Here is a 24,257-nt window from a genome sequence, read left to right as displayed (position 1 = left end):
CTTACACATCTTATGTTAAAATAGATGAAAATGAAATACAAAGAGAAAATCCAAAAAGGAGCCAAAGAAGAGAGAGCTATTACCTTCAAAAGAGCAGCAGTAAGAAAGCTGACAGTTGTCTTCTGAATAGAAAATTTGATGTCAAAAGACACTGGAAAGACATCTTTAGAGTACTGAAAGAAAATGACTGCCAACCTGTTTTTCTGTACCCAGCAAAAATACTCTTTAAAAATTTGGGTGAGAGCTTTAGTTCCACTGTGGTAACATAAGACTACTAAAGCCTGTCCCTCCCACTGATTTACAGCTAAAAACTCCAAACAAAATACAAAAAAAAACTAAAGATTCTGAAAAATAAAAGCAGCAGATTGTGGGGAAATTTTCCCATTTTCTTTCTCATACATTTTTGCTCCAAGAGCAGGTCCCAGTCACAGTGTGGCATGGCATCCCTGGCAGCTAAAACTTCAAGTGAATCCCCGTATTTCCTGGACAGAGGAACCAGAGAAGGGAGCCTCTGTGGGCTGGAGAGTATGAGGGGAATCTGTGAAAGAAGGATTCCTAATTCTGTGCGTGGCCCACACAAGTCTGAGCCTCACCCTTGAGTTACACATATATGGGACAGATGCAGACCAGCATGGACAAGGCTTAGAGAATTAAACTGGGGATTAAATCACCACCTACAAAAATCAAAACACAAATTACAATCTGAACATAACTTAGTTGACTGCCTGCTAATACAATAGCTCAACATTCTCCAAGAGATTATAAAAGTACCCAGACTGCACAGCATAACATTCATGGTGTCCAAAATAAAATCCAAAATTACTTGAACCAGGAAAATGTGACTAATTCTCAAGGGAAAGACAACCCTGAGATAACCCAGATGTTGAAATTATCAGATGGAAACTTTAAAGCAGCTATTATAACTAGATTCCCTGAAGTAAAGAAAAAACACATTTCAAATAAGAAAAGAAAGGAACTCTTAACCAGAAAAATTATTTGTCAAAAAATTTTATCATAAAAAATACACTCTGAAATAAACTTATTGGATGGGTTCAGTAGCAGAATGGAGATGACAAAGGAGAGTCATTGAACTTAAAGATTGAGTAACAGAAATAATGCTGTTGGAAGAACAGAGAGAGACTTTATAAAAATGAACAGAGGCTCAGAGACTTGTGGGACAATATCAAAATGTATAACATAAAATTGGGATTCCAAAAGAATTGGAGAAAGAGATTATGGTAGGAAAAATATATGAAGAAATAATGGATAAAATTTCCCAAATTCAGTAAAAGATTTAGATTTGCAGATACTCAGTAAACTATAGACAGGATAAACTCAAAGAAAACAACATCTATATATACATAAAAGCAAACTGTTAATAACCAAAGATATCCATTTCTAATCAAAAATAACTGCTAGAAAAAAAAAAGAATAGTATCTTGAATGCTACTAAACAAAAATGACACATTACCTACAGAGGAATAAGGATTTGAATGGCCACTTGTTTTCATCATAATCTGTGGAGGGAAGAATACAGTGGAACAACACTTTTAACCTGTTGAAGAAAAGGCCTGTCAACCCAGAATTCCATATCCAGTGAAAATATTCTTTAGGGGGTGAAGGTGAAATAAAAACATTTTCAGATAAAGGAAAAGAATTCATGACTAGCAGACCTGCTGTATAAAATATGCTAAAGGAAGTTCTTCAGGCTGAAGAAAAATTATACCACAAAGAAATCTGGGTCTTTGGAAATGAAGAAAGAGCAAAATAGATGGTAAATATCTGGTTAATATGAAAGACCACCCCTTTTTTTTTTAAATACAGCAGGTTCTTATTAGTCATCCATTTTATACACATCAGTGTATACATGGCAATCCCAATCTCCCAATTCATCCCACTCCCAGGCGCTTTCCTGCCTTGGTGTCCATACGTTTGTTCTCTACATCTGTCTCTCAATTTCTCCCCTGCAAACCAGTTCATCTGTACCGTTTTTCTAGGTTCCACATATATACGTTAATGTATGATATTTGTTTTTCTCTTTCTGACTTACTTCACTTTGTATGACAGTCTCTAGATCCATCCACGTCTCTACAAATGACCCAATTTCGTTCCTTTTTATGCTGAGTAATATTCCATTGTATATATATACCAAATCTTCTTTATCCAGTCATCTGTCGATGGGCATTTAGGTTGCTTCCATGACCTGGCTATTGTAAATAGTGCTGCAATGAACATTGGGGTACATGTGTCTTTTTGAATTATGGTTTTCTCTGGGTATATGCCCAATAGTGGGATTGCTGGGTCATATGGTAATTCTATTTTTAGTTTTTTAAGGAACTTCCGTACTGTTCTCCATAGTGGCTGTATCAATTTACATTCCCACCAACAGTACAAGAGGGTTCCCTTTTCTCCACACCCTCTCCAGCATCTGTTGTTTGTAGATTTTCTGATGATGCCCATTCTGACTGGTGTGAGGTGATACCTCATTGTAGTTTTGATTAGCATTTCTCTAATAATTAGTGATGTTGAGCAGCTTTTGATGTGCTTCTTGGCCATCTGTATGTCTTCTTTGGAGAAATGTCTATTTAGGTCTTCTGCCCATTTTTGGATTGGTTTGTTTGTTTTATTAATATTGAGCTGCGTAAGCTGTTTATATATTTTAGAGATCAGTCCTTTGTCCCTTGATTCGTTTGCAGATATTTTCTCCCATTCTGAGGGTTGTCTTTTCATCTTGTTTATGGTTTCCTTTGCTGTGCAAAAGCTTTTAAGTTTCATTAGGTCCCATTTGTTTATTTTTGTTTTTATTTCCATTACTCTAGGAGGTGGATCAAAAAAGATCTTGCTGTGATTTATGTCAAAGAGTGTTCTTCCTATGTTTTCCTCTGAGTTTTATAGTGTCCAATCTTACATTTAGGTCTCTAATCTATTTTGAGTTTATTTTTGTGTATGGTGTTAGGGAGTGTTCTAATTTCATTCTTTTTTTTTTTTTTTTTTTTTTTTTTTTGCGGTACGTGGGCTTCTCACTGTTGTGGCCTCTCCCGTTGCGGAGCAAAGGCTCCAGACACGCAGGCTCAGTGGCCATGGCTCACGGGCCTAGTCACTCCGCAGCATGTGGGATCTTCCTGGACCAGGGCACAAACCCATGTCCGCTGCATCGGCAGGCGGACTCTAAACCACTGCACCACCAGGGAAGCCCTAATTTCATTCTTTTAAATGTAGCTGTCCAGTTTTCCCAGCACCACTTGTTGAAGACACTGTCTTTTCTCCATTTTATATCCTTGCCTCCTTTGTCATAGATTAGTTGACCATAGGTGTGTGGGTTGATCTATATTTCTGTTTTTGTGCCAGTACCATATTGTCTTGATGACTGTAGCTTTGTATTATAGTCTGAAGTCAGGCAGTCTGATTCCTCCAGCTCCACTTTTTGCCCTCAAGGCTGCTTTGGCTATTCTGGGTCTTTTGTGTCTCCATACAAATTTTAAGATTTTTTGTTCTAGTTCTGTAAAAAATGCCATTGGTAATTTGATAGGGATTGCACTGAATCTGTAGATTGCTTTAGGTAGTATAGTCATTTTCACAATATTGATTCTTCCAATCCAAGAACATGGTATATCTCTCCATCTGTTGGTATCATCTTTAACTTCTTCCGTCAGTATCTTACAGTTTTCTGCATACAGGTCTTTGGTCTCCCTAGGTAGGTTTATTCCTAGATATTTTATTCTTTTTGTTGCAGTGGTAAATGGGAGTGTTTCCTTAATTTCTCTTTCAGATTTTTCATCATTAATATATAGGAATTCAAGAGATTTCTGTGCATTAATTTTGTATCCTGAATCTTTACCAAATTCATTGATTAGCTCTAGTAGTTTCCTGGTGGCATCTTTAGGATTCTCTATGTATAGTATCATGTCATCTGCAAACAGTGACAGTTTTACTTCTTCTTTTCCAATTTGTATTCCTTTTATTTCTTTTTCTTCTCTGATTGCCATGGCTAGGACTTCCAAAACTATGTTGAATAATAATGGTGAGAGTGGACATCCTTGTCTTGTTCCTGATCTTAGAGGAAATGCTTTCAGTTTTTCACCATTGACAATGATGCTTGCTGTGGGTTTGTCATATATGGCCTTTATTATGTTGAGGTAGGTTCCCTCTATGCCCACTTTCTGGAGGGTTTTTTCATCAAGCGGTGTTGAATTTTGTCAAAAGCTTTTTCTGCATCTATTGAGATGATCATATGGTTTTTATTCTTCAATCTGTTAATATGGTGTATCACATTGATTGATTTCCGTATATTGAAGAATCCTTGCATCCCTGGGATAAATCCCACTTGATCATGGTGTATGATCCTTTTAATGTGTTGTTGGATTCTGTTTGCTAGTATTTTGTTGAGGATTTTTGCATCTATATTCATCAGTGATATTCTGTAATTTTCTGTTTTTGTAGTATCTTTGTCTGGTTTTGGTATGGGTGATGGTGGCCTCATAGAATGAGTTTGGGACTGTTCCTTCCTCTGCAATTTTTTGGAAGAGTTTGAGAAGGATGGGTGTTAGCTCTTCTCTAAATGTTTGATAGAATTCACCTGTGAAGCCATCTGGTCCTGGACTTTTGTTTGTTGGAAGATTTTTAATCATAGTTTCAATTTCATTACTTGTGATTGGTCTGTTCATATTTTCTGTTTCCTCCTGGTTCAGTCTTGGAAGGTTATACCTTTCTAAGAATTTGTCCATTTCTTCCAGGATGTGCATATCATTGGCATAGAGTTGCTTGTAGTAGTTTCTTAGGATGCTTTGTATTTCTGCGGTGTCTGTTGTAACTTCTCCTTTTTCACTTCTAACTTTATTGATTTGAATCCTCTCCCTCTTTTTCTTGATGAGTCTGACTAATGGTTTATCAATTTTGTTTATCAGAGAACCAGCTTTTAGTTTTATTGATCTTTGCTATTGTTTTCTTTGTTTCTATTTCATTTATTTCTGCTCTGATCTTTATGATTTCTTTCCTTCTGCTAACTTTGAGTTTTCTTTGTTCTTCTTTCTCTGGTTCCTTTAGGTGTAAGGTTAGATTGTTTATTTGAGATTTTTCTTGAGGTACGCTTGTATAGGTATAAACTTCATTCTTAGAACTGCTTTTGCTGCATCGCGTAGGGTTTTGGATCATCATGTTTTCATTGGCATTTGTCTCTCGGTATTTTTTGATTTCCTCTTTGATTTCTTCAGTGATCTCTTGGTTATTTAGTAACGTATTGTTTAGCCTCCATGTGTTTGTGTTTTTTACGTTTTTTTCCCTGTAATTGATTTCTAATCTCATAGCATCGTGGTCAGAAAAGATGCTTGATATGATTTCAGTTTTCTTAAATTTACTGAGGCTTGATTTGTGGCCCAAGTTATGATCCATCCTGGAGAATGTTCTGTTTGCCCTTGAGAAGAAAGTGTAATCTGCTGTTTTTGGATGGAATGTCCTATAAATATCAATTAAATCTGTCTGGTCTATTGTGCCATTTAAAGCTCCTGTTTCCTTATTAATTTTCTGTTTGGATGATCTGTCGATTGGTGTGAGGCATTAAAGTCCCCCACTATTATTGTGTTACTGTCGATTTCCTCTTTTATAGCTGTTAGCAGTTGCCTTATGTATTGAGGTGCTCCTATGTTGTGTGCATATATATTTATAATTGTTACATCTTTTTCTTGGATTGATCCCTTGATCATTATGTAGTGTCCTTCCTTGTCTCTTGTAACATTCTTTATTTTAAAGTCTATTTTATCTGATATGAGTATAGCTACTCCAGCTTTCTTTTGATTTCCATTTGCATGGAATATCTTTTTCCATCCCCTCACTTTCAGTCTGTATGTGTCCCTAGGGCTGAAGTGGGTCTCTTGTAGACAGCATATGTATGGGTCTTGTTTTTGTGTCCATTCAGCGAGTCTGTGTCTTTTGGTTGGAGCATTTAACCCATTCACGTTTAAGGTAATTATCGATAATGTATGTTCCTATGAGCATTTTCTTAATTGTTTTGGGTTTGTTTTTGTAGGTCCTTTTCTTCTCTTGTGTTTCCCACTTAGAGAAGTTCCTTTAGCATTTGTTGTAGAGCTTGTTTGGTGGTGCTGAATTCTCTTAGCTTTTGCTTGTCTGTAAAGCTTTTGATTTTTCTGTTGAATCTGAATGAGATCCTTGCCGGGTAGAGTAATCTTGGTTGTAGGTTCTTCCCTTTCATCACTTTAAGTATATCATGCCACTCCCTTCTGGCTTGTAGAATTTCTGCTGAGAAATCAGCTGTTAACCTTATGGGAGTTCCCTTGTATGTTATTTGTCGTTTTTCCCTTGCTGCTTTCAATAATTTTTCTTTGTCTTTAATTTTTGCCAATTTGATTACTATGTGTCTCGGCGTGTTTCTCCTTGGGTTTATCCTGTATGGGACTCTCTGCACTTCCTGGACTTGGGTGGCTATTTCCTTTCCCATGTTAGGGAAGTTTTCGACTATAATCTCTTCAAATATTTTCTTGGGTCCTTTCTCTCTCTCTTCTCTTTCTGGGACCCCTATAATGTGAATGTTGTTGCGTTTAATGTTGTCCCAGAGGTCTCTTAGGCTGTCTTCATTTCTTTTCATTCTTTTTTTCTTTATTCTGTTCCACAGCAGTGAATTTCACCATCCTGTCTTCCAGGTCGCTTATCCGTTCTTCTGCCTTAGTTATTCTGCTATTGATTCCTTCTAGTGTAGTTTTCATTTCATTTATTGTATGGTTCATCTCTGTTCTTTAATTCTTCTAGGTCTTTGTTAAACATTTCTTGCATCTTCTCGATCTTTGCTTCCATTCTTTTTCCGATATCCTGGATCATCCTATCATTATTCTGAATTCTTTTTCTGGAAGGTTGCCTATCTCCACCTCATTTAGTTGTTTTTCTGGGGTTTTATCTTGTTCCCTCTGCCTTTTCATCTTGTCTATCTTTCTGTGAATGTGGTTTTTGTTCCACAGGCTGCAGGATTGTAGTTTTTCTTGGCTTAAGCTGTCTGCCCTCTGGTGGATGAGGCTATCTAAGAGGCTTGTGCAAGTTTCCTGATGGGAGGGACTGGTGGTGGGTAGAGCTGACTGTTGCTCTGGTGGGCAGAGCTCAGTAAAACTTTAATCCACTTGACTGTTGATGGGTGGGGCGGGGTTCCCTCCCTGTTGGTTCTTTGGCCTGAGGCAACCCAACACTGGAGCCTACCCAGTCTCTTTGGTGATGCTAATCGCTGACTCTGGGAGGGCTCACGTCAAGGAGTAGTTCCCAGGACTTCTGCTGCCAGTGTCCTTGTCCTCACGGTGAGACAGAGCCACTCCCCCATCTCTGCAGGAGCCCCTCCAACACTAGCAGGTAGGTCTGGTTCAGTCTTATTTGGGGTCACTGCTCCTTCCCCTGGGTCCCGATGCACACACTACTTTGTGTGTGCCCTCCAAGAGTGGAGTCTCTGTTTCCCCAAGTCCTGTCGAATTCCTACAGTCAAATCCCACTAGCCTTCAAAGTCTGATTCTCTAGGAATTCCTCCTCCCGTTGCTGGACCCCCAGGTTGGGAAGCCTGACGTGGGGCTCAGAACCTTCACTCTAGCGGGTGAACTTCTGTGGTATAAGTGTTCTCCAGTTTGTTAGTCACCCACCCAGCAGTTATGGGATTTGACTTTTTTGTGATTGTGCCCCTCCTACCGTCTCGTTGTGGTTTCTTCTTTGTCTTTGGATGTGGGGTATCTTTTTTTGGTGATTTCCAGTGTCTTTCTGTCAGTGATTGTTCAGCCGTTAGTTGTGATTCCGGTGTTCTCGCAGGAGGGAGTGAGAGCATGTCCTTCTACTCCGTCATCTTGAACCAATCTCTATAAGACCCCTTTTTTAAAACCTTTTTTTTTTAAATTTTTATTGAAGTATGGTTGATTTACTGTGTTGTGTTAGTTTCAGGTATACAGCACAGTGATTCAGCTATATACCCATATATATTCTTTTTTGTTTAATTTATTTATTTTTGGCTGCATTGGGTCTTCATTGCTGCACGGGGGCTTTCTCTAGTTGCAGCGAGTGGGGGCTACTCTTTGTTGTGGTGCGTGGGCTTCTCATTGCGGTGGCTTCTCTTGTTGCAGAGCATGGGCTCTAGGCACACAGGCTTCAGTAGTTGTGGCTCTCGGGCTCTAGAGCACAGGCTCAGTAGTTGTGGTGCATGGGCTTAGTTGCTCCATAGCATGTGGGATCATCCTGGACCAGGGCTCAAACCCACGTCCCCTGCACTGGCAGGTGGATTCTTAACCATTGCACCACCAGGGAAGTCCCTTAAAACCTTTTTAAATTCCTTAAAATACTTGCAGTTGGACAAAACAAAAATTTGAAGTTATCTCATGGGGTTTTCAGTATGTGTAGAGGTTTCATAGTGATTAAGAGACTCACCCTACTGACATTTGTTATCGGTATATTATTATATATGAAGTGGTACAATACTAATTTTAAGTCAACTGTAAATGATTAGGTATATGTATTGCAATCCCTAGAGCACCCACTAAATAAAAAACACAATGAGATATAGCCAAAAAGCCAATAAAAATTTTCAAGTAATATTAAAAGTAACTCAGTAACACATACACACACACACCTGTGTATTATCTGGGCAGTGGAATTACAGTTATTAAAAAAAATTTTTTTCTTCATACAAAAGTCTATCAAATTTTCTTACATATTACTGGTGTAACCAGGAAAAAATACTTCTACTTTGGTGTTCTCAAAAATGAAAACTAGAAATACATGTCTTTGAAACCTGGATTGTTATGGAAAAGAATAAAATGTAAACATAAATGAAATTAAAAGAGATTAAAATGTAATTTTCTAATGGTATCATCCTGGGCTGGGATTTGCAGGGAAGAAAATTAACAATAAACAAAGACTTGAAGTTAGCAGTTATCTAACTAACAGGTATCTGCTTTGATCTAACTAAGAAATGCTGTCTTAAAAATTGATCTCCAGCTCATGTTTGTCCAGTATGCCCTTGTAAAATTGGTTGGGGTTTTTTTTCCACTAGAAGTTGTAATGTTAATTAAGTGATCATCTGAGTAATTAGGCGTTTCCTCTGCCTTTGAAGTGAACTTTTAAATAAACTTTAAATATGAAGGAAATTAAGCTTATAATTATGTCCTTAGGATCAAAGTTCTGATCGTACCAGTCTTTCTTCAGTGGGAGCCCAGGATTCTGAATCTACCTCTTTAACAGATGAAGATGTCTGCCACGAGTTGGAAGGAGCCACTTCTTGCCAGGAAAGCAGTGCCACTGCAGGGACTAAGGGAATTGATTTCAGCAGAACAAGCCTGGAAGGTTCTTCCTCCTTAGAAGGTTTGTCCAAACAGCTCGGTCATACTGCATTTGATTTGTGGTACCTTTACTTTTTCTCCTTTATGTTTAATTTTGTAAAAGATTTGCATGGCTCAAAACAATACAGAACCAAGGCACTTTCAGAGAAGTCTAGCTTCTTCCATCCTCATCCCTTCATCTTGGTTTGTTACTGTCCCTAGAGGTAGCCATTTTTATTCATTTTGATTTATCCTTTCATTGTTGCTTTTTTTAATGTGCTTTTTTTTTAATGTGTTTTAAAAAGTATGTGTGTGTTTGTGTGTTCTTAATACCTCCTTGTCTTCTTACTCAAAAGGTAACATGCTATAAACACTTAACTGTTCCTTGCTTTTTTCACTTAACACTATATGCTGAAGAGCATTCCATATCATCACATAGTGTTGTCCCTCATTCATTTTTATGGTTGCATTGTTCATTATGTGTGGATGTATTGGTTTATTTTAACCACTTCCCTGTTGATGGACTTTAAGTTCTCAGTGTTTAACTGTTATAAATAATACTGTGATGCATATATGTCATATTATACTTTTGCCAGGGTATTTTTGGAAGATACTTCCAAGTTTTTCCTTGAAGTGATATTGCCAGGTTCCTTCCTCAGGGGTATACTATTTTGTATTCCCACAGGTAGTATGTAAGAATACCTATTTTGGGCTTCCCTGGTGGCACAGTGGTTGAGAGTCCACCTGCCGATGCAGGGGACACGGGTTCGTGCCCCGGTCCGGGAAGATCCCACATGCCGCGGAGCGGCTGGGTCCGTGAGCCATGGCTGCTGAGTCTGCACGTACGGAGCCTGTGCTCCGCAACGGGAGGGGCAACAGCAGTGAGGGGCACGCGTACCACAAAAAAAAAAAGAATACCTATTTCCCCATAGCCTTGTGAAGAAAATGTTAGCACAACTTTTCAGATTTTTGCCATCTGATAGGTGAAGAATGTATTTCAATTTAGTTTTCATTTTTCTTTATCTTATAAATTAAGTTGCATATCCATTTATGTGTTTAAGGACTATTTGTGTTTCTTTTTCTGTGAACTGTCCTTTGCCTACATTTCACTTTCACTTTTTGGCCCTCCCCACTTTTTTAAAGTTTTAATAGCTCTTTTTTATGTTAGGGAATTAATCCTTTGTCTCTTATATAAGTGGCAGACGCTTTTTCCAAGTTTGTCAAGTTCAGGGATTTTTATTTTCCCCACATAAAACTTTTTAATTTTATGTCATCAAATTTATCAGTTTTTGCCCTATTGCTTCTGGATTTTGAGTTATTAGGAAAGATTTCCCCTTCCCTAGGCTCACCACTGTTTTCTTCTCATACTTCTCTGATTTCCTTTTTAACATTTTCTGGGGTCAGCAGACTTTTTCTGTAAAGGGCTATATTGTAAATAGTTTAGGTTTTGTGGGCCACATACATCTCTGTCACATATTCTTTTTTGTCTTTTTCTTTTTTTTAACAGTGCTTTAAAATGTTAAAATTATTCTGAGTTTGTGGTCATACAAAAATAGATTTGACCCCTGATTTAAATATTTAATCCATTTGAAAGTTATCCTGTTATATGATGTGAGGAATGAATGCATTATAATGTTTTTCAAATTTGCATCTTCGCTACTTTAAAAAGCTTTTATTGTGGAAATAGTCAATCACAAAAGTAGAAGGAATAGCACAATGAGCTCCCACGTACCCTTCACACAATTTCAGCAACTATCAACAAATGGCCAATCTTGTTTTATCTTTTCCGCCTCTCTTCTGCTGCCAACATTTTTTCCTTCCCCACTGGATTATTTTAAAGTAAATCCCAAATAATATATAATTTTATTCATAAATACTTCAACATGTATTGATATATCTAAAACATAAGGACTTTAATGTTATATCTTTGTAACTTTTTATTAAAGTTTATTTAATACATTTATTATTTACTCTATGTTATACATGTAGTGTGTACATTTTTATGTATGTAAACACTGTACATTTCACAAATTGAGGACAACTGATTAACCAGTATCAGATTAAGAGGCAGAACCTTGGGACTTCCCTGGTGGTCCAGTGGTTAAGACTCTTTGCTCCCAATGCAGGGGGCCTGGGTTCGATCCCTGGTCAGGAAGCTAGATCCCACATGCCATAACTGAAGAGCCTGCATGCCACAACGAAGCTCCTGCATAATGCAGCTAAGACCTGGTGCAGCCAAATAAATAAATAAATGTTTGCGGGGGGGGGGGCAGAAAAAAGAAAGAAACACAACATAAACAGCATCCAGAACCCCCTCTCATAACCACATCTACTCACCACTCCCTTCACAGATGAACATCATCTTCTAACTATATGTCAACATGGCCATTTTTGAACATGTTATGGACTCATACAGTATCTTTTGTGAAGCATTCATTTGTTTTCAAAACAAAATTGTAATATTATTATATTTTTAATGTGACAATATTTATCATATATCTTATATAAAATATATATTTAAATTTTCACAACTATTTCACGAAACTCTTTTTATACGTGGTTTGTTCAAACTGAGACCCAAACAAGGTCCACTTGTTGCATTTGTTTGATATGTCTACTAACTTCCTCTCATCTTTGTTCCGTTTTTTCCCCCTTTTGTATATTCATGAAGAAATCAGGTGATTAGTTCCCAGCCTCTTATTTTTTTATTCTAACATGCAAGAACTGTTTATTGAGCTAAGTAAATAAGACTTACCTCACAACCTGATTCGTATTTGCTAAAAAGAATATTTATTCTGTGCTGTAGATTGATGAGATATAAGAGGTAGGCTGCCCACATAAATGACTGAATTAGTCAAGGCTGATAGCAATTTTGAACTAGCTTTAGCAGAGGGGGATTACAGAAGGTTATTGGGGGACCATCAGGAAAGAACTCTAGTTGCCACCATTTCTAATCATCTTCAAGGATGATGTGAAGCTTCAGCTCTCTCTCCACCTCTCTGCTTGTCTGTGTGGCAGAGCCTAGGGCTAGAGGAAGCTCTAGAACTATCTTTTTTTTCTCCCTTGTCATTTATTTGCTGAAGCAATCAGATCATTAGTCTGGATTATGCATCCCCATGGTGGTGTTTAACATGTTTTCCTATCCTCTCTATTTCTTGGAACTGATAGTTTATTCTGTTACTTTTTTTTAACCTTTATATTTATAAAAATACCATTGTTCATTCATAAAATGTAGTAACTACTGGGAAAAAAAAAGTATAGAAAATGTATTGATTACTTCCAGTTTTCCTAACTAGATATAGCCACTGTCAGCAATTGACTTGACCACAGAACTGCCCTTATTTTGTTGTCATTTTAATACCTGCTAATATCCCTTTGCTCTTAAGAATGTACTTGGAAACTCTTCCCTAGTGTTTAAAAGCAAGATTACTGTTCCAGATTTTAAAGATCCTTATAAGGCAGAGAGTTGCCAGTAATTCTTTTCATGATCTGAAATAAGATCAGCTATTTTATACTTTTTAGACCTTAGAACTAAACACTTTCTTTTATCTAAAACATGTAAGAATAGAAACAGCAAAACAGTAATTACAAACAACTGGAATGCCTTCTAGTCTGTACAAAGTGCTTAATAAGTGAGTAATGAATTAAAGCACATTTCCTTAGGTGTACACAAAGGCATATGTTGAAAAACATTTTTCATTATTTATTTGCTTTTTCTTAAATTACCTTTATCATCTTAAATAGTTTTTTTTTTTTTTTTTTTTTTTTTTTTTTTTTTGCGGTACGCGGGCCTCTCACTGTTGTGGCCTCTCCCGTTGCGGAGCGCAGGCTCCGGACGCGCAGGCTCAGCGGCCATGGCTCACTGGCCCAGCCGCTCCGCGGCATGTGGGATCCTCCCGGACCGGGGCACGAACCCGTGTCCCCTGCATCGGCAGGCGGACTCTCAACCACTGCGCCACCAGGGAAGCCCTTAAATAAAACTGTTTGACATTTTACCAGAGAATTTATGAAAGTGAAAGATTCTCATATCCTTTCTGTTAATTTTAATGGTTTTGCTCTTTGTTTTTTAATAATGAACAGGATCCTTGTCCAAGTTTGCCTTACCTGGGAAATCAGAAGTGGCATCTTCCTGCAACATGAGTAATACAAATATCTTCCAGAACTATGCAATGGAGGTACAATTTAATCAAAAGAACATCTTCATGTACTACTTAATAAAATTTACATTTCTTAAGTGCTGATAGTCTCTGGTAGAGTGATAAAAAGTTAAATATATGGCATCTGAAAATTTCAGAATGTATATTGCTCCTGAATAAACTTAAAATTTATCTAGTATTTCAGATTATTGAAGTCATATGACTTCTTCTGTTTAGAAAAGTTCCATACTTCCTTTCATGTTTATCAACATACAAAAGCATTTTTATTTCCAGTATTTATTTTTACCCCTTGTTTTATATATGTCCTCTTTGAATTTTTATTACACTTTTATTTTTCTTTTTTGTTTTGGCCGTACCACACGGCATGCGGGATCTTAGTTCCCCAACCAGGGATTGAACCCGCACCCCCTGCGGTGGAAGCACGGAGTCCTAACCACTGGACTGCCACGGAAGTCCCTATTTCACAACTTAAACACTTGTAACTAATTTTGCTGTGCAGGCACACTTTTTGGATGAGGATACAGGGAGCAGTTTTGGCATTTGTGTCAACTTTTTCCATCATGTTTTTCATTCTTTGTGTCAGTTTGATGTAGATATCTGCTGGGTATGCTGCTGTATCCCATTTTCTTGCAATAAAAAGGTTATAGTTTTACACTTTAAAAACTTTCCCTAATTTTTGTGTAAAAATTGCTTCCAAATACATTTGTGTTTCTGTTTCACACTAATTCGCATAAATTTGGAAAATAAATTTGCATGCAGCTGGAAAATAAATGATGAGCACTGATGTTGCAGTTTACAAAGTTTCTGATGGCTTCAGGAATTTCTGTATTTTAATGTAATGACAGCATTTACATTTATCTATAGCAATGCTTCTTAAACTGTCTGTAGTGACAGACCAGGGTTTTTTTTGTTGCTGATTTTAAGTTCCAATCTGTCATGGCTGTTACTCTTCTAAAATCTACTGATCACCGACTTAGCTGTTACAGCAATTAGTTTACAGGTCTCCAAATCCTCTTCTCAGTTTCTTTACTTAGCTCATCACAAACCAGTAAGAGTTTGTGGACCAGCTCCTTACTGGTGACCACACTTTGAGTAGCACAGATCTATAACATGTAATTACCAATACCTATTTTGTGTATTAACAAAGTAATACTTGGGTTTAGTTTTCCATTAATAAAATCATGGCAGATTTTATAGTACGTAATTATAATGGTAAAAATCCTCACTTAAATGCAAGTTTCCCTTTCAGGCAAAAGTTTTGGAATAGACTTAGGTGAAATAGTTAAAGATGAGTATATTATATAGTGTACTGAATGTAATCCATTCTTCATTTGTAACTTCTGAATCCTTCTGAGTTTTACTTTTCCAGTAGATATATGAATTGAAGTGGTTTTTAAATTGTAATTGCACTAACCAGCTTACTTTATAAAATGCTGTTTTCTCCCATAGGTTCTTATCTCGAGCTGCTCTCGTTGTAGAACCTGTGATTGTCTTGTCCATGATGAGGAAATCATGGCTGGCTGGACAGCAGATGATTCAAATCTCAATACAACCTGCCCATTTTGTGGCAATCTTTTCTTGCCCTTTCTGAACATCGAAATAAGAGATTTAAGACGACCTGGAAGGTAATGATTTATGCTTTTTTTCCCCTTCATGTTTAAGGATCATGTTTCCTAGAATATCTCTTTTCTCAAAAAGTTCCTTTGATTCACATTACAGATACTTTTTGAAGTCAAGCCCGTCTACAGAAAATATGCATTTTCCATCCTCCTTTTCAAGGCAGACAAGGCAGTCTTGTATCTCAACATCAGCCTCTGGTCTTGACACATCTGTTCTCTCTGTTCAAGGGAATTTTGATCTAAATAGGTAATTATGATTATGTGGAACTATATTTTAACAACATATACTATACATTTCAAGTAATGACAGAAGAATTAGCGGACCAGTTTAAGGTTTAAATTCCTATGTATAATAGATTATTAATCTCAAGTTCTTATTCCTAATTAATTGTCTCTCTCTCTTGAGGAATTAAGTCAGTACTGAGGTACTTCTACTTTGCAATATTTAATTTTCTACTTAGGAATATTTAATAATCTAAGAAAACATTTGGAGCTGATAGATGAACTATAAAATCAAACTAAGACTTACACAGTAAGCCTAATACAAGTAAGTCTGTGCTTAAAACAAATGCGGAAATCAACTCCATTTTGGAGAAGTGCCAAATACACCAAATATAGCTGGGCAAGTGAAGCTATATTGGTAAATGCATGTGCAAAAGAAAATGCCTACATAGTACTAGCAGGCTAGCATGACCTGTTTGATCCTGAATGCTTAGACTGCAAAACTGCAAATCTCTGTGTGTCCCTTCTTTCATCATAGGTCTATTATAGCCCTTTCTTTGTCTCCCACTAGCTCTGACTCCTGAAAGAATAGGTGCCTATTTTTTCTGCTTTGTATCCTCGGGCCTACTGTGGTTCCTGCAGTATAAAAGTTGTCCACTAAATGTTTTGAACAAATGAATGACTCTGTATATTTAAAGTTTACTGGATAAAAAGGAAATTAACATGACTAGGCTACTTTAAACTGTATCCTTTTTCCCAGCCAAAGCCTGATTAACATCTTAATCTTAACATCTTAACATCCTTCCTTTTACTTTGCTATGTGCAGCTCTGATTCTAAAGAGAAGAACATGGTCAGTGAAATAAAGTAAATCTAGACAGTGATACGCTTTTTTCTTTTTTCAATGCCCAAGCAAATCAAAGTTGCTCGAAAATACATGTGCCCGAAGTATTCAGATCCCTGCTGATAGATCAAAAGCAGCTTTGTCAAAATGTCCAGTATTTCCAATGGCCAGGAGTGTTAGTACTTATGGCACCTTGGATAAGGAAGACAATGGAGGACAGAAGCTCATTCCTACAGGCAGCCTGCCAACTACTTTACAAGGAGCTACAGTATGTATTTTGGTGTTTTTTACAATTTGGACGTTGATAATTTACATATGAGTTTGTTCCCCTTGTGCTAAACAGCCTTATAAGCTTCAATTTTATTACTGTTAAGAAGAGTGTCTTGTTACATGATACAGTTTCATTTCTAATTATATGGAAATCATCGACAGGAATTTTTTTTAATGATTTAGTATCATCAATCTTGTAATTGCTATTTATGGTTTTTATTTATTCAACAGGATTCTTTAGGATTAGAATGGCACCTCCCAAGTCCAGATCCTATCACTGTTCCATATCTTAGTCCTTTAGTGGTATGGAAGGAACTTGAAAGCTTATTGGAAAATGAAGGTGATCATGCAATAACAGTGGCAGACTTTGTGGACCATCATCCAATTGTTTTTTGGAACCTGGTGTGGTATTTTAGACGTCTTGACTTACCCAGTAATTTACCTGGATTGATTCTTTCTTCTGAGCATTGTAACAAGTATTCAAAGGTATGAGAGTAAAAATTAACTAAAAGCCAGTGCTACTGTCACCATTGTAATGTTTGCATATTCCTAATGACAAAAAAGTAATTTTATGCTGAATATTTTTAATAACCATCTGAATCAATAAAGTTGCAAATAATTTTTCTCCTTACAGTCTAGCGGTAAGACAGTCATGTTTTTTAGACTTCTTATAAAGTTTACACAAAATGGACTTGACTTTTTGTTATAGCCTCAAGAATAAACTGTAAATGACTCTTATGAGAAGACTTTGTGAGTTTGCCCCACTCATGCCTCATACCTCCTTCAAAAATAAGCCTAACACTTTAGTTGGACACCTGTAATTCATATCACAGTCATGTGCTACCATTCTCATTACTTTACTGTGAATTTTTGTTTAACATTTAAGTAGTTTGTTATATGTTCACTCGTATTTTTGATATGTTGCTCTATTAAAGCATTTTTTTTCTTTTTCACATGCTGTCACTGGCACTAAATGGCAAAGTGTCTAAGTTCAGGAACTTTGTCTTCTCCCTTCTTGTACTTCATGTCTGTGATTGTGCATGTGTTTGGATTTTCAGTACATGGTGAATGAGAGGTTAACTCAGTCAGAGCATCTTCGCTAGGGTCTTGAACTGATGGAGAATGGGGCTCCTGGATTCATCTTTCTGTGGAGCCTTAGTCATAAGCTGGTCAAGATTAGCCCTTCATGGTACCCTTTCTCACTGATCTTAGTACTTTGTTAAATCTGCTACTTTAGGGATCGCTGGCTTCTCAACTCAGGTCATCTCCCTTCAGTAGGTTATAAAATGCAGACAAATCAGTGATTTTTCTGTTCTCTTTTCTCTCTTGCACACATGCATCCTAAAAAATATTTTTAAGGCTCTTTATAAAATATTTACAAAACATTGTCATATAAGGATCATTAATGAATGTTTTTTTATTCTTCAACACAGATTCCTCGCCACTGTATGTCTGAAGACAGTAAATATGTTTTAATACAAATGTTGTGGGACAATATGAAATTACATCAGGATCCAGGACAGCCGTTGTACATCCTCTGGAATGCCCACAGTAAGTGCTGTCATAGAATGTTGATGTCCTTCATATGAGAGTACTCTCTACTTGCTTTAAATAGCCTAAACTAATGTGTAACTGACTTTTATTTTACACTACTTTTTGTCTTACAGGTCAAAATCGTACTCTTTTGTTTGAGAGTGAGTGTTAAGTTTGATGTTTTTAGTATTATTGTCTATGGAGGTCAAGGGGTTGTTTTTGTTTTTGTTTTTTGAGTGGTGCTGTGTATGTGCTGGAGGGGTTTTGTTTTGTAGAGTTTTGTTTTTAGCACATTGCTTGTCCCTATCTCTTCTTTGTACTTATTTTTTGTTTGTCTCCATCCCAGGCTGCTGATTTAAAATTCCTTCCAGGGGCTGTATTAAGGAAAACAGTATTTTTAGTTATTGTGTATTTGAGCCTTCAAGCTTATTTTTATCATTATTTGTCTTATTTCTTCCTTTTTTCTTCTTACTTCATTCTTAGATTTCAGTTCTTTTATCTATTGCCCTTAATTTATTTTTATTGCTTTGTAACTTTTTAAATAGCTGTCAGTTGCTGCTTAATTACATTCTGCTTTCTACACAGAACATTTTTCTTCATCTGCTCTTTTGTTCTTTTACAGCCCAGAAGTATCCAATGGTCCATTTATTGCAAAAAGGTGATAATTCATTTAACCAGGAACTATTGAAAAATATGGTAAAAAGCATTAAAATGAATGATGTCTATGGACCAATGAGTCAGATTTTAGAGACACTGAATAAATGTCCTCATTTTAAAAGACAGAGGTAAGTCATTCTTTTAAATGAATATATTGTTCCTCTAAGCAGATTCATATTGTTTGCTGAGTGATTTGTTAGAATATCTCACGCTTATATTAACATAAAAATTTTTGTAGATATGTATAGAGTGTTTGAATAGTAATATCTTCTCCACTTCTTTTTCCCCCTAGGAGTTTATATAGAGAAATACTGTTTCTCTCACTTGTGGCACTGGGAAGAGAAAACATTGATATAGGTAATTCAGCATAACATGTAATATTTATATATCATGGTATAGTTTTCAAAGTGTTTTTATATTGGTAGTCTTAATTAGTTTAATACAAAATTATATTAATATAATACAACTGTGTCTGATTTTTTTAATATAAGGTAAAAGATACTTTGATATTTTGGTCATGTTGGTAATAATAATGATAAATAATGAAAGCTAACATTTTTTGAGGGCTTGTTATGTGCCTTACATTGTAGCAAGTAGTTTCCATATTTTATCTCATATAATCCTCAAAATCCCTATGAGATGGGTACTGTTATCATTTCCATTTTATTACTGAGGCAACTGAGGATCCAAGAGGGTAAATGACTTAAACTTGGGTTTCACAGCAATAACGGAGCCATATCTGAACCAAGCAGTCTTAATTTCCAATCCCATGCTTTTAACTATTGTGTCATATCACTAATGACATTAAGCTTGTTTCAGAAAAAATGTAATGTAGCTAAATATATATTTTAGGAGGTCTCAAACATTTTTGGTTGATCATCTTCTACTCTCAGTTATTGTGCTTGGCCTCCTTTAGAGTAACAAATAGAAAGTAAAAGGATTGAAAAAGATACTCCATGCAAATAGTACTAAAAAGGGAGCTAGAGTGACTATATTAATATCAGAAAAGATAGACTTTAGAGACAAAGGACATTGTATAATGATGAAACAGTCAATCCACCAAGAATTATTAATTGTTTATAATAATTATAACATATATACAACTAACAACAGAGCCCCAAAATACATGAAGTAAAAACTAACAGAATTGGAGGGGGAAATAGACATTCAACCATAATAGAACAACTAGGCAGCAGATCAGCAAGGAAATAGAAGACTTGAACAGCACTGTAAACCAACTAGGCCTAAGAAACATCTACAGAACACACCATCCAACAACAACAAAATACACATTCTTCTCCACTGCACATGGAATATTGTCCAGGATAAACCAAATGTTAGGCCATAAAACAAGTCTCTCAGTAAATTTAAAAGGTTTGAAATCATACAAAGTATGTTCTCTAACCACAGTACAATGAAACGAGAAATCAATAATAGAAGGAAAATAAAAAATTCACAAGTATATAGAAATTAAACAACACACTCCTAAATAGCAAATTGGTCAAAAAAAATCATAATAGAAATTAGACAATACTTTGAGGTAAATGAAAATTAAAAACACAACATACCAAAACTTTGAGATTCAGTGAAAGCAGTTTCTACCTTAAGAAACTAGAAAAAGAAGAGCAAACTAAACCCAAAGCAAGCAGGAGGAAGGAAATAAATATTAGTGCAGAAATAAATAAAATAGAGAAACGGAAAATATTTTTAAAAATCGAGAAACTCATTGAAATCAAAAGTTTGTTTTTGAAAAGATCAACAAAATTGACAGACCTTTAAGCTAGACTAAGAGAAAAAGAGAGAAGACTCAAATTACTGAAATTAGGATGAAAGGGGTGATATTCCAAGGACTTCCCTGGTGACGCAGTGGTTCAGAATCCACCTGTCAATGCAGGGTACACGGGTTCGATGGTCCAGGAAGATCCCACATGCCGCAGAGCAGCTAAGTCCATGCACCACAACTACTGAGCCTGCGCTCTAGGGCCCACGAACCACAACTACTGAGCCCACGTGCCACAACTACTGAAGCCTGTGCACCTAGAGCCTGTGCTCCGCAATGAGAAGCCACCGCGGTGAGAAGCCCGTGCACTGCAACGAAGAGTAGCCCCCGCTCGCCGCAGCTAGAGAAAGCCTGCATGCAGTCATGAAGACCCAACGCAGCCAAAAATTAAATAAGTAGGTGGGATATTCCTACTGACCTTACAGAAATAAAAATAATTATTATAAATAATTATATGCCAACAAATTAGATAACCTAGAAGAGACAGGCAAATTCCTAGAAAGACATAAACTATAAAACTGATTCAAGAATAGAAAATCTTAATAGACCTATAACAAGTAAAGAGATTGAGTTAGTAATCAAAAATCGTCCCACAAAGAAAAGCCCAGGACCAGATGGTGAATTCTACCAGATGTTTAAAGAAGGATAATACCATTTGTTATGAACTGCATGTTTGTGTCCCCTACCCCCAAATTCATATATATTGAAGCCCTAATATGATAGTATTTGGAAGTAGAGCCTTTGGAAAGTAATTACATCATGAGGTTGGAGCCCCTAAGATGGTATTAGTATCCTTATAAGAAAAAGAGGGAATTCCCTGGCGGTCCAGTGGTTAGGACTCAGCACTTTCACTGCTGTGGCCCAGGTTCAATTCCTGGTCATGGAACTAAGATCCCGCAAGCTGCATGGTGCAGCCAAAAAAAACAAAAAGAAAAGTAAAAGAAAAAGAAGAGAGCTGTCCCTCTCTTTCTCAGCCACGTGAGGATACAAGGAGAAGACAGCTATCTGCAAACCAGGAAGAGTGCTCTTACCAGTCACCACATCTGCTGGCACCTTGATCTTGGACTTCCCAGCCTCCAGACTGTGAGAAATAAATGTTCATCATTTAAGCCACCCAGTCTGTGGTATTCTGTTACAGCAGCCCAAACTAAGACACTAACCCTTCACGAACTCTGACAAAAAAAGTAGAAGAAAAAGGAGTGCTACCTAGCTCATTCTATGTGTTAGGCCAATATTATTATGCTGACCAAGCCCAGACAAAGACATCACAAGAAAAGAAAATGAAAGAGCAATATCCCTTATTAATATAGATGCAGAAATCCTCAACAAAATACTAGTAAACCAAATCCAGCAACATAGAGAAAGGATTATTTGCCATGACAAAGTGGGATTTATCCCAGGGATGCAATGTTGGTTCAACATAAAAAACTCCATCAATGTAATACACCCTATTAATAGAATGAAAGACAAAACCACATGATGTCTCAATAGACACAGAAAAAGCATTTGACAAAATTCAACAAACTAGGAATAGAAGGGAACATCCCCAACCTGATAAAGGGCATTTGTGAAAAACCCACAGTTAAAACCATACTCAATGGTGCAAAACAGGAAGTCTTCCCTTTAAGATCCAGAACAAGAAGAGGATGCCTTCTTCCACCACTTCTATTCAACATTGTACTGGAAGTTCTAGCTGGAGCTGCTAGGCAAGAAAAAGAAATAAAAGGCATCCAGATTGGAAAGGAAGAAGTTAAACTATATTTATAAACAACATGATCTTATGTATAGAAAACCCTAGAGATTCCACACCAGATCAAAATAGAACAAAAATCCCAAAATATTAGAGTTAATAAATGAATTCAGCAAGGTTGTAGGATATAAGATCAAGATACAAAAGCAGCTGAATTTCTGTAACTAGCAATGAATAATCCAAAATGAAATTAAGAAAGCAATTCCATTTACAGTAGCATCAAAAAGAATAAAATACTTAGGAGCTTGTTTAACCAAGGAGGTGAAAGACTTGTACAATGAAAATTACAAACATTGCTCAAAGAAATTAAAGATCATGTGAATGAATGGAAACATACCCCACGTTCATAAATTAGAAGACTAATATGCTTAAGATATCAGTACTACTCAATCTACAGATTCAGTGCAATTGCTGTCAAAACCCCAATGATGTTTTTTACAGAAATAGAAAAACCTATCCTAAAATTTATGGAATCTCAAGGGACCCCAAGTAGCCAAAACAATCTCAAAAAGAACAAATCTGGAGGACTCACACTAACTGATTTCAAAACTTACAGCAAAGCTACAGTAATCAAAACAGTGTGGTACTGGCATAAAGACAGACATATAGACCAGTGGAATAGAATAGACAGCCCAGAAATAAACCCTCACATTTATGGTAAAAATGATTTTTGACAAGAATGCCAAGACCATTCTGTGGGGTAAAGACAGTCTTTTCAATAAATTGTTCTGGGAAAATGGGATATCCACTTAACAAAAGAATGAAGTTGGACCCTTATACAAAAACTAACTCAAAATGGGTTGAATACCTAAATGTGAGTCCTAAAACTATAAAACTATTAGAAGAAAACATAGGACAAAAGCTTCATGACATGGATTTGTCAGTGATTTCTTAGATATGACACCCAAGGTACAGGCAACAAAAGAAAAAATAGGCAAATGGGGCATCATGAAAATTAAAGATTTCTGTGCATCAAAAGGTGGTATCAGGGCTTCCCTGGTGGCGCAGTGGTTGAGAGTCCGCCTGCCGATGCAGGGGACATGGGTCCGTGCCCCGGTCCTGGAAGATCCCACATGCCGTGGAGCGGCTAGGCCCATGAGCCATGGCCGCTGAGCCTGTGCGTCCAGAGCCTGTGCTCCACAACGGGAGAGGCCACAACAGTGAGAGGTCCGCGCACCGCAAAAAAAAAAAAAAAAAACTACAATGGGATACCATCTCATACCATTAGATAGAATGGCTACTATCAAAAACCCAGAAAATTATGTGTTGGTTATTTTCTGAAAAATAAGGATATGAAAAAATTGGAACCCTTGCGCATTGTTAGTAGTAATATAAAATGGTATAGCTGCTGTCGAAAACAATATGGCATTTCCCTTAAAAAATTAAATATAGAATTTCCACATTATCCAACAATTTCACTTCTGGGTATATACCCTGAAGAATTGAAAGCAGGGTCTCAAAGAGATATTAGTATACTCATGTTTATAGCAGTCTTATTCATAATAGCTGAAATGTGGAAGCAATCCAAGTGTCCATTGAAGGATGAGTGTATAAGCAAAATGGGATATATACATACAGTGAACTATTATTCAGCCTTAAAAAAGAAAAGAAATTCTGACATATGCTACAACATGAATGAACCTTGAAGACATTATATTAAGTGAAATATGCCAGTCACAAAAAGACAAATACTGTATGATTCCACTTAAGAAGTACTTAAAGAAGCCAAAATCATAGAGACAGAAGTAGAATTAGAGTTGACAGGAGCTGGGGGGAGGGGAGAGGAGTATTATTATTTAATGGGTATAGAGTTTCAGTTTCACAAGGTGAAAAGAGTTATGGAGATGGACGGTGGTGATGATTGCACAACATTATGAATATATGTATACATTCAGAACTGTGAATGTATACCACAGAACTGTATGTATACCACAGAACTGTGCACTTAAAAATGGTTATGATGGTAAATTTTATATGTATTTTACCAAAATTTTTTAATTTGGGAAAGAAGAATTTTAAACAGTTGACATCTTAGTACTTCACATTTCAGTGGTCTGTGTAACCTAGCTCTAAATGCTACGGACTCTAAGGTCCCCATTCCAGCTCTGAAATTCTGTGTTGGCAGAAATGACCTAGAGAT

General features: G+C 36.6%; 1 protein-coding gene across 3 annotated transcripts in view; it reads left to right on the top strand.

Annotated features, from left to right (window-relative positions):
• Nucleotides 1–24,257, top strand: part of DENND4A (DENN domain containing 4A) — a 95,547-nt gene that overhangs the window by 68,627 nt on the left and 2,663 nt on the right. For all 3 annotated transcript variants that reach the window (XM_060152231.1, XM_060152224.1, XM_060152220.1), the window contains 9 exons: nt 9,141–9,330; nt 13,368–13,462; nt 14,894–15,069; nt 15,164–15,310; nt 16,197–16,395; nt 16,629–16,883; nt 17,831–17,948; nt 18,553–18,715; nt 18,880–18,944. In XM_060152231.1, coding sequence (XP_060008214.1) covers nt 9,141–9,330; nt 13,368–13,462; nt 14,894–15,069; nt 15,164–15,310; nt 16,197–16,395; nt 16,629–16,883; nt 17,831–17,948; nt 18,553–18,715; nt 18,880–18,944 — 1,408 coding nt within the window. The remainder of the gene's footprint in view (nt 1–9,140; nt 9,331–13,367; nt 13,463–14,893; nt 15,070–15,163; nt 15,311–16,196; nt 16,396–16,628; nt 16,884–17,830; nt 17,949–18,552; nt 18,716–18,879; nt 18,945–24,257) is intronic.

The sequence above is a fragment of the Lagenorhynchus albirostris genome, chromosome 1, assembly GCF_949774975.1.
Source record: "Lagenorhynchus albirostris chromosome 1, mLagAlb1.1, whole genome shotgun sequence".
Lineage (NCBI taxonomy): Eukaryota > Metazoa > Chordata > Mammalia > Artiodactyla > Delphinidae > Lagenorhynchus > Lagenorhynchus albirostris.
Note: the sequence above shows the minus strand (reverse complement) of the source record. Positions and strands in the feature narration are given on the sequence as shown.